We start from the raw sequence: 15,029 nt of genomic DNA, 5'->3' as shown, positions 1-15,029 counted from the left end.
CCCCGTGTGGGAAAGGAACTGAGTCCAACCTGATTAACTCGTACCTACCCTTATGCTTAGAGTTGGATAGGGATTGTCTCTACACGTTGCCGAATTGCACTTTCCAAGCTCTTAGTAGAGTGCTCTGCACAGAGTAAGCGCTCAATAAATACAACCGAATGAATGAACAGAGCTTGACACCAATACCAACATAAAAAAAAAATCATCCAAGCTAAATAGTTCTCAGCTTCTGGCTGTTTAACTCCACAGACATACAACTCTAGCTGGCTGCAGAGGACTGCCCACCAAGGTGCTAGGGAAAGGGCTTCCATCAGTGCCTGGCACATAGTAAGCACTAAACAAATAGCATAATTATTATCCAATCTAGTGGGAAGGAGTATCTGCCTGTCCACTGGGCTGGAGCTGTGTCTGACCTACCAGACTGACAAATGCCCATCCGAGAAAATAACCTCATTCTCAGTCAATTTCTCTGGCACCGCCAGGACCAATTTTATTATCGGGAAGCAGTGTGGCCTAGTGGATAAAGCAAGGGCCTGGGAGCCAGAGGACCTTGGTTCTAATGCCGGCTCCACTACTTGCCTGCTGGGTGATCTCGGGCAAGTCACTTCACTTCACTGTGCCTCGTTTTTTTCACTGCAAAATGGGGATTCAATACCTGTTCTCCCTCCTAGTCAGACTGTGAGCCCCAGGTGGATAAAGGCTGTCTCTCACCTGACTAACTTGTATCTACTCCAACACTTAGAACAGTGCTTGACCCGGAGTATGTGCTTAACAAATATAATTTTAAAAAATCATTATTATGAGATATTAAGTACTTACTATGTGTCAAGTACTCTTTTAAGCACTGGGCTTAAACGATACAAGTTAATCAGGTCGGATTCAGTCCCTTTCCTATATAGGGCTCACAGTCTAAGTTTGAAGGAAACCAGATACTGAATCCCCATTTTAAAGATGAGGAAAAAAAAAAGTGAATAAATGACTTGCCCAGAGTCACGCGGCAGGCAAGCGGCCGAGCCGGCATTAGAACCTAGACATTCTGATTCCCAGGCCCGTGCTCCTTCCACTAGGCCACGCTGCTCCTCATCAGTGTGGGGGCCACTAGCAGTTTAGGACTTAGCTGTGGTTACAGACTGGTCAACGGAATTCAGCTGTGCTCCCCTTTGTCCCCCTCAACTTGACAGAGCATTCAGTTGAACAGCCGACGTTAAATAATCGACATTCCTCTGTATATGATAGTTTATCATAATGGAGGGAGGCAGTGACATCCCGAAGGGCATACGGGGCCTCCTCTGTAGTTGCGGGGCTGGGGTTCAAGAAGAATACTCACTTCCTGGACATCACTCTCTCATCCCTTCCAGAGAGGTCGTCTATCGACAGACGATCCCGGGAAGGGTGGGGCTGGAGGGGAAGGGGGTGATCGATTAAGTTATGCGGCCAACACCTGCCTTCCCTCAAGTCCTCTGGCAGACTGGGAGTCTGGGAATGATATCGACACACCTGATCGATTAACCTTAACCCTAGCCGAGAAACCCACAATCTGCACAGATGTGAGGAAAGTAGAGAGTTGCGTGTCAGACGAACAGAAAAGCAGAGAAGGAGACAGAAACACCCATTATCACTCAAATTCACATCCACACACTCAAAGATTCCTACACTTTCTGACACAGACGTTCACGATGGGGAGCAACCCCGCAGGGGCTGCAAGAAAAAGGAAGTGAAACCGCAGCTGGGGGATCTGTGATGGCCAATTTCACCATCAGCACGGTGGGCTGGCTGGAATCCCCGAGGGGGGACATGGAGTGCCTGGCAGAGGCGGACAATCTGGGCAGTCAAAGGCAGAGGCAGCAGCCACATCTGACTGTAGTTTCACTTGTCCCCTCTGGCTCTTGCTCTGCCCCAAATGGAGAGTACAGAACTCTGTGTATATGTCGGAGCACATGCGTGGGTGTCCGTGTTCCAGGATATTTATGCATCTGTACGAGTTGGTCTGCAACCATCTGTGGGTTTCTGTCGTAGTGATCTAGTGCCCACAAGACTCAGCGGTTCCTGGTTGGGGGAGAGGGAGGGTGTGTGTACGTGTGCACGCAAGCGTATATGTGTGGCGGATACGTGTCGTGGCAGTGATGACTATAATGGGCAGGCAGGAGCAGGGAAACCTGAGGACTGGATCTCCTCCCTCCCGGACCAGGAGGTTGCGAGGTGGAGGTGCAGCGGCAGCCGGCAAGCAGGTGGGAGAGGGAAACGGAAGGCCATTTTGGAGCTGTCCTGCTCCTCTGAAAGGCAGGCAGGAGGGTGTTATGTTAGCACGCTCTTCCAATTTTACATCTCTATATACAGAGGAATGTAGATAGATGCATATATATAGAGATAAAATGCATGATCTAGCCGAGTGCCTGAAATGCACAAATAAAAGAGTCATGTGCATGTAAATTACCTACTGAATTATAACAGCAAGTCACAAGTACAATGTGTGGGCAGTGCAGCTCTCCGGGCAGACCGAACCAATCCGAGTACACAAAACCCGCTGACAAAGGGCACGGCTCCAGAACCCGTGTCAGCCTGTTATCAGGTTGTGACAGTCATTGGGTTTGAAAGGCGCCCCACTGACTGGGAACAATCTATCGGTCTTCTGTCTCCTTTATACTGGCGCATTGTTTTGGGCTGCCAACTGCTGGGGAATAGCCAGTCGAGGGGGTCCGCTCAGCGAGTGTGGCCACAGTCATTTTCCCGCTGCTTCAAGGGGAACCCAGACTGTGGCAGTTATGAGACAGAATGCTTCCCGTTCACCTTTTGGGGCCCTGGGAGGAAACGATCCTTTTGAATTCTGGATAAATAAACTGACGGCATCACTGTAGCGATGCATCAGTGCAGGCTGAGATGCTATTCCAGGTCCCTCTCCTCAGATGCTTCTAAGGCATCCGCGTCCGATCCCTGCATTAAGAGAATGGGCAGTCACAAATCTAAGGCGGGGAGGGGCACCTCATGGATTTAAGTTGGGATCAGGGCAGGAAAATGCGCGCACACACACACACACACACACCCAGAGCACTTGGGATGTGCCCTTTGGGGGGGTCAACGGGCATGAAATCCCCCAATTTGGCCATTAGGGTGGCCACCACGGGTCCCTTCCCCTCCACGCCCTTCCTCCATCAGGCCTCAAAGAGAGACGGTGGGGACAGGCGGGGCGGTGAGCGGAACAGGCAGCTGTTGCCCAGGGAGTGATGCTCTGCTTGAAACGGGCACGTCTTTACCCGCTTCAAATGGCAGAGAAGGGAGGAGGCCGTTTCCTCTCCCGCGGCTCCCGAGAGAACATTCCCTCTCCCCGGGGAGCCACGGACGAGAGAATAGAGCTCGTTAACTTTATAAAAGGTTTCCCTCTGACTTCTGATTTGTTATATTGGCTCTCGTCCTAAAGGTGATACTTTGAAGAAAGCCAAAATAAAACCCCACTGTGCTATTTCTGAACTTTCTTCTTAATGCCTCCCCTAAATCTCTCGGTACAGTTTAAGACCATTTCCTCTCCCTCCGGCCTCAGTGGAGATGGAGATGGCGGGCTCGCCATCCTCCACGCGATGAACTTTCACATACGGTGGAATCTCGATTAACTGAGGGCCGGCTGACCTCCCGAAAAAAGACGTTTCCCATTTTGAAAGGGTGCTCCGATGTTCTGAGACTTCAACGAGCTCGGAAATGACTTCATTTGAACCTTCCAGCTCGGGGTGCGTACATTCTTCAGTGACAAATTTATGACTTTCTGGAAACGAGAAGGAATCCTAAACCTTAACAAAGTGGGAGGAGAGCGAGAGTCTTGTACCACAGAGAGCCAGAGTTTCATTTTCCTTAACAAATGAGGTGCCCTCCGTGTACGGCATTGCAGACAGATGCTGGGGCGAGGGGCTGTCTATCTGGAAGTACACATATTGATCATCAAAATAAATGCCGCTGTATGTATTTCAGACATTTAATTATACACTCAGAAAGGAAATGAGATTTCTTCTCATCGGTACCAACATATTTACAGCCCTGAAAATGTGCAAAGTCTTAGAAAAACTCCAAGGAGCTAAGTACATTTACCTTGCAGGGCACTGAAATGACAAAGCACCGTGTCAAGAGGGGATACTGAGCACTATTTTGCTGGGACATTTGGACTCTGACTATCCATCTAGGAAGATAGCTTGGACCTTTTAATTGCTAATAATGCAAATGGCAGCATTTTGACACCACAAAGAAACGACTGGAGCAAAGGTTCTCAGTAGGGGAAGGGGAGAGAGAAATGACTCACCACCTGCAAGAGGTTACTCAAAAATGGGTGACAAGAAAATAAGGTCACTGCGGCCGGGTTCCCAAGTCACCGCATGGGGGAACCGCCACCCAGAGGGAAACCCCCCGCTTCTCCCTCCTCCCCCCTGGAGGCAGGATGGGGCAGGAAGACTGAGCTCCTCCTCTGGAATGCCTCGACCACTGCGATAGGGATGTGCTCCAGTTGGAGAGCGTCTAGACTCTGCTCGTAGTCGCGGGCAGGGAATGTGACGACCAACGTTCATTCATTCATTCATATTTATCGAGCGCTCCCTGTGTGCAGAGCACTGTACTAAGCGCTTGGAAAGCACAATTCTGTTGTGTCGTACTCTCCCAAGCACTTAGTACGGTGCTCTGCGCACGGTGAGTGCTTGGTAAATACCACCTGCGATGACGATGAGATCCAATGAGACGAAGCAGTCCAGAGGCACGGTGCGAAGGGTCGCTTGACCCTCGTGTGGCTCAGGCCGGCCGATGGAGCGACACCCTGGATTCCTGCTGCTTCCCCTCAAATTCGGGGTGGCCGAGCAGGGTAGGGTTTCTCCCCACACACCAAGGAGCAGGAAACTGCTGAGCCTCCACACGGAAAGCCTCTGGAGGCAGAGGAATCTCAGTCGGAACTGGCTGTCTGGGGACGGAGCCACAGCTAGAACCCAGCTCTCAAACCATCACAAAAGGCTACTCTGATTGGATTCCCTGAGCTGGCTACAGGGAACATTTACCAAAAGACACACTCCACCCCTTTCCCCACCTGCCTAGACGGTGAGCTCCTTGTGGGCAGGGAACACGTCTGCCAACTCTGTCGCGTTGAACTCTACCAGCGCCTAGAGCAGTGGTCGGCACACAGTAGGTGCTCAGAAAATACCACTGATCGACTAATTGATTATATTGCATTCTACGAGCACTCGGTCCAGTGCTCGGCTTATGGTAAGCCCTCAATAAATACCACTGATTACCCCTACCATTTTCCAGAGCGCACTGTGGAATCCTATTGGCCTGTAAATTCCAGGTGTAATCCATGTTCCACTTGAGACAAACTTGGTGATCCTTGAAAGGGCGTTCGAAAGGAGGGACCGTCTTCAACAAAGCGTAATTCTTCGCTACGGCGTGAAAGAAGCTTTCTTCCCACTTAACATTCAAGTTGCCATCATGCCCATGAGTAATCCAGGCATGAAGTATCACAGCAGATACAGCTATGGAGTGCCTGATGAAATAATCATCTCTGTAAACCATTATGCTTGGAAATTTCACATGCACCGTCCGAGTTCTGCTGATGTGCAGATGTTTCTCGTTCTTCCATCGTTTCTTGTACACTGGAATGCTACTCCTGAATTCTGATGAAACGACTGCTTCAAAATTGACAATGCAAGGCTGGGAGCATAAATACTGAACCGCAACTTCAGAAACATTACGAACGTTCCCTTCTAAGATGATAAAATGAATAAAATCTTTGAAAGGCAGGTTAATCTCAGCTTCTGGGATCAGCGAAGTCGTCAGGAGCGTCTGCCTGCCCAAAGACGGCACGAAGTTCTAGGGGAAGGAGAAAAAGAAAATATTAAGGATGCACAAGCATATACACTCTCTGGGGAAAATTCTTATAAATCCTTATATTTTTATCTTCTATTTTCCCCTGGGCGTTTTTTTTTTAAGTTGGTTTCTGTCCTACTTCGGGGAGTTGTTAAAGTCTCACTGAGAGTTAAAATTTTAAAGACCAGGCTAGTTTGGGTATTTTAATATGTTATTAAAAATAAAACCTACCAAAACAATGGCTAGCTGAGACTATTTTTTTTTGCCCTCCTTGGTCCTGCAATTTAACTTTTACAAAATGCACTCTCTAAGCCACGTACACAACACATGCTGCTGGTGGGTAAAAAGAGGCATGAGGCCAGAAGAGAGAACTAGCAGCCAATGAAACTGCAGTTCCAGTTTCCCTTGCTCTCGTGTCAGCGTCCTCACTTCAGAAAATGGCCAGCAGTTACTAAATAAAATTGGCATAGGATTCCGAGTGCCTCCCGGGGTAGAACTGACAAGACTGCCAAAATAGCCTCATCTCCACCCTCTACCTGCCGGGTGAGGACAAGGTAGAATAAAAGGGGTGCCATTTGCTGTTGGCAAAATCAAACCCAGGCAAACTCAGCCCAAGGACATTATCTTCCCGTTCTTTGACCACAAAGGACACAGGTGCCAAGACATATTGCAGTTGGGCATGTTTGGTTTTGATTTTATAAACTGATGAGGCTTATGTACACATGTAACTCGCTGTTGCCTTCAAGCTTCTTGGCAAGGATCCTCGGAGACTCAAGGTACTGAGTGACCCGGGTGTCTCTTTGGGGAGAAATAGACGTGGTCGTATTACAGGACATAGTGCCTGTTTTGAACAAGGAGGCTTCCCCGGATCTCCTCGATTCAAAACAACCACTGAAATTCTCCTAGTCGGTTCCTGGGAGAGTAGGGTTGTTTTTGTTGGGTTTTTTTATGGTATTTCTTAAGCGCTTACTATATCCCAGATACTGTACTAAGCGCTGAGTAGATACAAGCTAATCAGGTTGGACGTAGTCCCTGTCCCACATGAGGCTCACGGTCTTAATCCCCATTTTACACATGTGGTAACGGGCAGAGAAGTAAAGTGACTTGCCCGAGGTCACGCAGCAGACAAGTCGAGGACTCGGGGTTAGAAGCCAGGTCCTTCTGACTACCAGGCCCGTGCCCTAGCCACTAGGCCACGCTGCTGAATCCCTTCCTTCCTCACTAAAAATAAGTGTCAGAGGAGAGAATGGGCAGAATTAATACATCACAGAAAAACCTCTGACATCACACCACTAACACTTCAGCATGGACACAATCCGGTCACATTAAATCTGCTGGTATTAACCGGTCCTAAACACCCCTCTTTAAACTTCATGCAGTTTCTCCATTCTTTTGTTTATGCTTTCATTTTGATTTTTGACACATGATGGAATGTACTGATGCATAATAGACTGTTGGTTTGATTTTGGACGACGCATCAGTAGATGAATCAATCACTCATTCTTATTTATTGAGCCCTCCTGTGTGCAGAGCATTCATTCAATAGTATTTATTGAGCGCTTACTTTGTGCAGAGCACTGTACTAAGCGCTTGGAGTGTACAAGTCGGTAACAGAATTTTCCTTGCCTCTGGATTAAGGAAGTTAACGCCTACTTGCTGCTGACTTCTGGCTGAATTCAACTGAATTCAATCGTATTTATTTAGCCGTTTACCATGTGGAGAACGCTGTACTAAGCGCTTGGCAGAGGACAATGTAACAGTATAACGGATGCATTCCCTGCTCACGACAAGCTTACAGTCTAGAAGGGGAGACAGACATCGATGTAAGTTAATGCAAATATGTACATAATAATAATGGTATCTGTTAATCGCTTACTACGTGCCAGGCACTGTTCTAAGCGCTGGAGTAGATTGGGTTGGACACAGTCCCGTCCCACACAGGGCTCACAGTCTTAATCCCCATTTTACAGATGAGGGAACTGAGGCCCAGAGAAGTGAAGTGACTTGCCCAAGGTCACGCAGCAGACAAGTGGCAGAGCCGGGATTAAAACCCATGACCTTCTTGACCCCCCAGGCCCATGCTCTATCCACTAGACCATCCTACCTAAGTGCTATGGGTCTGGGATGGGGGTGGTGGGGAGGGGGAGATAACTAAAGGTAGCAAGTCAGGGTGATACAAAAAGGAGTGGGAGAAGGGCAGCACGAGGAGTGCAATGACACAGAGTTGGTAAACTTAAAGGACACAGCATGGCTAACTAACTACTCACTGGTAGAAGGGAAATGTGGAGTCCCGAAGAGCCTCACCCACAAAGTCAGAGGAAGCCTGTGAGAGGACGTTTGTTGGGGTGCTAAGAAAAAGTGGCTGCTGGCAACTCTAAATGCCCGTTCTCCCAGTGTGCCATTGTGACTATCTGATCAGATCGCCTTGCATCTACCCTAGTGCTTAGGGCAGTGCTTGACACATAATACGTGCTTAACAAATACCACAATTATTCATTACACATTCAACCTAAATGGAGTTATTTTAAATTGTCAGTTGATTTTGAAAGAGGAATTGTTTCACTTTCGTCTGACAAATTTGGTACTTCATCTTCCTCTGACGACTTTTCGGCACAGTTAACAAGCCTGACGAGTGCATTCATTTTGCAGGAAATACAAAGATGTTCTCCACTGAACCCTAATGCGGAGCAAACTGCTGAAACTCCAAGTTCGGTGTGCCCCGAACCAGGGATTATCAAGTGTTGGACCCTAACTCGATTTGTACATCACTTTCTCAGCTCAAGAGTCCCATTCAGTGGGCAAAAGAGTCTATTTAGTATTTAGTAAAACAATAGCACTCTCTCAAGTTTCACATGATAGTACATGGTGTTCTACTCAGAGTTCTTGAAAATCTTTTCCCCATTCTTTTCATCTAAATGCTTCAAAATTCTCCCCCGGGCAGTTCGATGGCATCGGTAATCATTTGGTCCTTTAATGCCTAATGCTTTGCTGATTTACTCCAGTCGCAAAGGCAGGGATCAAGACAGTGCTTAGCGGATAGTCAACTCTGAGCAAATACCACAAATTATTAGTATTAATATAATTTACATATTCTGGAAGCTTAATGAAGGAAGTGGTCAGAAATACATAGGTGAATAGTGAGACAGAGGTAGTTCAAGGTAAATCCCCTTTAGACCGTGACTACTTCCCATCTGATCATCCTGTGTCTTCCCCGGCACCTAGTAGAGTGCTTGGCACCTAGTAAGTACTTAAATACTTAGTCTTGTTATTATTACTGTTATTATAGAGTTCGCAGTGGCCAGGAATCAGGAGCTGGCTGTTCAAACTCTCCAGTCAGTCTCAGTCCAGGGATCGATTTTGGGCATTTGGAAATTCCTACCATGCCCAACAGTGCGCTAATTATCACCTGCACGGCCCCTCTATCCCAACACCCTGGGCTGATACTCCTGAAATTGGGGATTGTGGCCCTGGGAGCGGGCCATGAAGTCTGTCTGAACCCGACTGGCCTGGTCTGCCCGCATAACCTCCGGACTCTAAAGCCCAGCCCTTCGACAAGTGGGGAAGTGCTCACAGATGGGAGAACGGAGACTCCACTGGGAAATTCCAACAAAGTTTTGGCACTGGGATGAAGTTAATCTAAAAGGAAGGCACAGAGGTCAGTGAGTTGGCAGGGTGGAAGGAAGGGATAGCAGTATGATAGTAGACTTTGAAGTCCAGGATGAGCAGTTTGTAACAATAGCACGTGGCTCCGACAAAATCGGATTTGGGCTGATGTCACAGAAAGACTACTGGATTTCAATTATTTTTTTTATAGTTTTTGTTATGCGTTTTCTATGTGCCAGGCACTGTACCACCTGCTGGAGTAGATACAAGATAATCAAAGTTGGACACGGTTCATGTCCCGCATGAGGCTCACAGTCTTAATCCCCATTTTACAGATGAGGTAACAGAAGCACAGAGAAGTAGAGTGACTTGCCCATGGTCACCCAGCAGACAGGTGACTGAGCTGGGATCAGAACCCAGGTCCTACTGACTCCCAGGCCTGTGTCATACAACCCCTAGGCCACGCTGCCTCTCTATTTATTGAGCACATACTGTCTGCGGAGCATTGTACTGAGCGCTTGGGAGTGTGCAACACAACAGAGTTGGTAAACACATTCCTTGCCCACAACAAACCTACAACTGCAATCTTTTAGGGGCTTCCAAAACATCGTTCTTGGCATCAGGCCTGACGGTTTACAACACCAGAGTCACTGCTACCTGAAGTACGTATATCGACTTACACCTATTGGCAGCACATCTCACTCTAAATATTGATTAAGCTAAGCTGATTTCCTGACTTAAGTCAAGCATGCATTTCCTGCTGGAAAAATAAATTCAGCTGACTGAAGAGTTTTAATTATAGTGATGACGTGTATAATCTTCCTAGGTATAATCGCTTGCACTGGAATAAGGTAAAATGTCCCAAATAATCGTTTTCCTGGAGAAATACAAGAACCGGCATCCGAATCAGCCTTTTATAAAAGCGCAGCACATAAACTATTCTGTGCTCAATTGCATTCAAAAATGCTGCCCCATTTTTATATTCCCAAGTTTATCATTAATGCTCCATTTTTCTCTCCTTCGACATGAAGGTTTTGTATCTTTATGCCTCTTGCAACTCCATCCTGCCAATCAAATTCCGCCAAAACTCCCTTAACCCCACACCTCCTCCCCAAGTTACTAAGGAAGCTCGAGAGTCACACGTTCCCAAGCAGGCAGTGCTTGTAATAAAGATCGGCCCTATTCTCGATGATCCCTATCTAGTTACAGAACTGTAATTTCTTGACTGCTTAGCCTGGTAGGGCTACTTAACGAGTGACATTCATCGGGACAGACAGCTAATCTGCTGGACGGACAGCCATAAGAGGAGGCCGATCGAGGTGTTTACATATGCCCCAATTTTCTCTGTGAAATCCTGCTTTTCCCTCAAGAACCCGATGATAGGAAAGAGGTTAATTCAGGCTCCCTACCACTTCCCTTCATGCTACTCTTTTAAAAGCAGTGAGAAGCTGCTCTTGAAGGTGCCTGTGCTCGCTCCTCAAGTCTTTACAAATCAAAGATTGTTTTCGAGTTTCAGCTCCTTCAGGGCAGGTCCCTGGCTTTATTTCTACTGCACCCTGTACACGGCAGGCACTCTTGATGCTATGGATGATGGAGGTAACAACTTCATTTTACACTTCCCTCTTTCCTGGGAAAGGTTTGCTTTGCAGAGGCTGAGAGAAATATCTCTGAGGTGAGGTGTTTTCTGTTAATATGCACAGCTGCTCTATAGAGTCAAAAATAATGCTCCAGCCTAAAGTGTGTCTGATGCAGATGGCTTGTGCAATGGACCCAACTATCCTTTCTGGCTGAAGATGCTGTGTAACTGGCCACAAACAAAGTGGCACAGCTGCTGGGGGTTAGAACGGCCCTGAAATGACTCATTCAGACACAAAGTGTGGCCTAGTGGAAAGAGCACGGGCCCGGGAGTCAGAGGACCTGGGTGGCAATCCCAGCTCTGTCACTTGTCTACTGGGTGACCTTGGGCAAGTCACTTAAATTCTCTGTGCCACAGTTACCTCATCTGTAAATTGGGGATTAAGACCGTGAGCCTCATGTGGGACATGGACTGGGTCCTACCTTGAATCTATTCCAGTGGTTAGATCAGTGCCTGCCACACAGTAGGCCTTAAAAAAACAACCAGAAGCCAGAGAGGCTTGGGTCCCATTGATCTTTCAGGGTCTCCTTTTCCCCACTCTCCCCACACCCACCACAGAAGTTCCACTTTTCCCATACTTGGGGTTCAGACAGAAGGGAAAGTAAACCTTAAACCACTGTACTCACAGTATTTATTAAATGCTTCCTGTGTGCAGAGCACTGTACTAAGAGTCCTCGGGTGGGACTCTAGACACCGTCTCTGTTCTTCGGCAGCTCACGATCAAACCATGATCCTTCTTTTCCCGTTAGATCCTCCTTCTGGCAGAATTTGATCACGGGAAAGTGGGCCAGCAAGGAGGAGGATAAGGAAAAGCCGAACCTCGATTAACCAATTTATGGATTATCCATGCCGCCGACTCTCCCTCCGCTTTACCTGCATTTGGCAAATGGTTGCTCTGGTTTTTTTTTTTTTTTTTTTAAAGTCTCGGGTGAGAGGGGGTGGAGGAGGTTGGAACTATTAGCTAAAATAAAATCTTTGGATTATCTGTGGCTTTCAATTTCCCATACTTTTTCTGTCCCTTAATTATCATGGATAGAAGAGTTTTCTTTCTTTCTGTTTTCATGACTCAGATATACTGCAGTCTACGGGCCAATGACGGAGAATTTTCCACGAGATCTCTAACATCAGCTACCCTCTCAAACACTCTTACTTCTTAAGTAAATAAATGCGTGTATGGTTCGAATGTCCACACCGATTGTTTCAGCTTTTCAACTTCCTTTGCTATTAGTGATCATGAGATCTGAAGAAAACAAAACAAAACACATTCAAGGCCACCTGTGAGAAGGCAATTCCACAGCCCCGGCATCCCAGACGGTTCAGGAACCGACTCGGAAGGTTTGGTTAAATTGGGGGAATTTAATTACTGGCGATTTAACGAGTTTGAGCTCCAACTACCTAAGGCTACGGTGATCCCCTAAGGTCCAGTTTACATGTTGCAACAGGACCCTTTCCGGTGAGCTCTCTCTCTCCCAGGGATTTCTATCCCCTCGGCCCCAAGTCCTCAACCCGGATGGCTCTTGGGATCTCGAGAGCTTCTGGATGCTCAGGGCTCAGCTGTGACCAGGAATATCTTTTTGAAAAGCCTTTTGATGTGATTGCTATGACTTCTCTTTCAGATCTCATCACGATTATTCATGCTTGTGGCAGTATCCTAGTTACAGTCACAGTGTTCCACTTGGGGCTAACTCCGATGGCTACTCGGCTCCGGCCGACGTTCAATGCAGCAGTCCACCTTCTAGGAGCCCTGGCTATTTTTAGGGCCCACACACCAGGCCGGCAGGGGTTACACGGACCGCGCGTGTTCTCCCTGGAATCTGGGATCACAGGGAATCTTTCCCAGCTGAGGATTGGATACCCCCCTCCCAGCTGACATGGAGAAGAGGATCCACTCCATTGGGCTTTCTCTCTCTCATCTGAAACCCCACTTCTGAGTTGATATGATCTAGGGCTTGGGCCACTAGAGGTGAGTGGTCTTCATATGAGGAATTAGAGCATCTAATAATCATTTATGAATATATTCATCTTCTTTGAAATATGCGAGGAATGTGATAGTCCATTGAGGGCTCCCATTCTTGGAGTAATCATCTCCATTTGCTAGCCTTCAGGATAGAGTTAAGTTCTTTTTAAGTCAGACTTCTGCCTGTTTGCTTTGAAGCATTTTCGATTAGGTTGGGAAACGGGCGGTCTGCTTACCAAAGAAATCTTTTTTTTTTTCCCCCTTAGGTTTTCACTTGAAGGAGGCCAGAAATCACACTCTCAACCTAACCTCCCCTCTGCCTCCAGCCTCTTTAAAACATTATTTTTCTCCTGTGGAGCTCTATGCCACCCCGCTCCCTGACTCTGTGCCCAGACTTCCCCTCTACACCCGTAAAACCTTTTATTCCCCCCTAACGCTTTTCTTCTTCCAAACTGGATTCTCGTGGATTCCCGGAACGGCATAAACCGGGGGCCCGTCCTCTCATCTCTCTCAGGTTTGGAAAACTTGGCTGGTTCCTCACAATTTCCTCCACCCACTCTGTTTGCTTTGTATTTTTCTGTCGCACTACCCCATCCGTGCCTTTAGACTAAAACACCTCGGGGAAGGGATTAATTTCTTTGCGAGAGGGCTCCGTCATTCCTTACGGCACAGCTTTATTTACGGAAGGGCCCCGCATCCTTCCACGGCGTAATTATCGAATAAGAGCAGTTCTCATGCCCGAGAGCCATGAAAAATGACATGTTTTGTAATCACACGGAGATAACCCCCTGCCCCGGGCTAACGTCGGCCGATCGAAAAACCGAACACAGGTCGACGTCGGCTCACCGAGGAACGGTTCGACGGACGGGGCCACTCCACAGGTAAATCCCCCCCGTAGAATAAAAAATACTGGATCGTTTTACGTCACGCTACCCTTTACTTTTCTAATTCGGGGAGAGGAGAGTAGTTTGAAGAATCCTACCAAAGCGAGGGCTCTAAAAAGAAAAGCGTACTCCAGACGGGGTGCCAAATCCCATCCGTCACTACAATTCCTATTCCGTCAATATTCCCCTAGGGTTCCTGACCGGTGCCTATGAGAGTGCATCGCTGAACCCTAAAGACCGGGCCACGTTAAGAAAATCATATCGGGGGAAGCGGCAAAAAAATTAATAATACACGGGGGCGACATTAGATATCTACCTAGAGATAGATCTATCGATCTGCATTCAGAGAGATCTATCTCTAGATACAGATATAGATACGGGGGCAACTTTGAAAACCGTCCGTCCTCATTTCTTTTAGTAGGAGGTGAATTTCCCGTTACATCAGTTTGATGATTCAGCACTTTCCCTTTCAATCATTTACAGTAATAAAGGGGGAGAGGAGCCGGGGCTCGGGGCGGGACCCCGCGAGGCGAACCCCGAATTCCTCCCAGGAAGGGCATCCCCTTCCTCCCCTTCACCGCGTCCTACCCCGCTCGGGAACGACCACGGGAGACTCGGCGAGATCCTCCTCCCCCTCGGAGCCGACAAGTCCTGAGGTCTCACCGCCCCTCCATCCCCCCCCCCCCCCCCGCCCCAAACCGGGCTCCTTCAAGAGAGTCCGGCTGCTGGGCGGACCCGCTGCCGCTGCCCCCCCCACCCCCTGCTCCCCCCCGGCCCGGGCCCCCAGAAGGGGAGGTGGGTGGAGGCGGTTCCCACGGATCGGCCTCCAACCAACTCGGTGGGGGCCGAGACTGAAAGCTCGGCTGCTCGAAGTTTGGAGGGCGGAGCGGACAGGAGGGCAAGGGGGGCAGGGGGGCAGGAAGGCGGGGGGGCAGGGGACAGGAGGACAGAGGGACGGGGGGCAGGAGGACAGGAGGACAGGAGGACAGGAGGACGGGGGGCAAGGAGGCAGGGGGACAGGGGGACAGGGAGGCAGGGAGGCAGGAGGACGGGGGGACAGGGAGGCAGGGGGACGGGGGGACAGGAGGACGGGGGGCAGGGGGACAAGGAGGTAGGGCGACGG

The 15,029-nt window shown here is 48.5% G+C and overlaps 1 protein-coding gene across 2 annotated transcripts in view; it reads right to left on the bottom strand.

Annotated features, from left to right (window-relative positions):
• SEL1L3 (SEL1L family member 3) overlaps positions 1–15,029 on the bottom strand; it is a 79,882-nt gene that overhangs the window by 64,433 nt on the left and 420 nt on the right. For both annotated transcript variants that reach the window (XM_029083411.2, XM_029083412.2), the window contains exon 2: positions 5,262–5,829. In XM_029083411.2, coding sequence (XP_028939244.1) covers positions 5,262–5,532 — 271 coding nt within the window. In that variant the 5' untranslated portion in view covers positions 5,533–5,829. The remainder of the gene's footprint in view (positions 1–5,261; positions 5,830–15,029) is intronic.

This window comes from Ornithorhynchus anatinus, chromosome 18 (genome assembly GCF_004115215.2).
Source record: "Ornithorhynchus anatinus isolate Pmale09 chromosome 18, mOrnAna1.pri.v4, whole genome shotgun sequence".
Taxonomy (NCBI): Eukaryota; Metazoa; Chordata; class Mammalia; order Monotremata; family Ornithorhynchidae; genus Ornithorhynchus; species Ornithorhynchus anatinus.
Note: the sequence above shows the minus strand (reverse complement) of the source record. Positions and strands in the feature narration are given on the sequence as shown.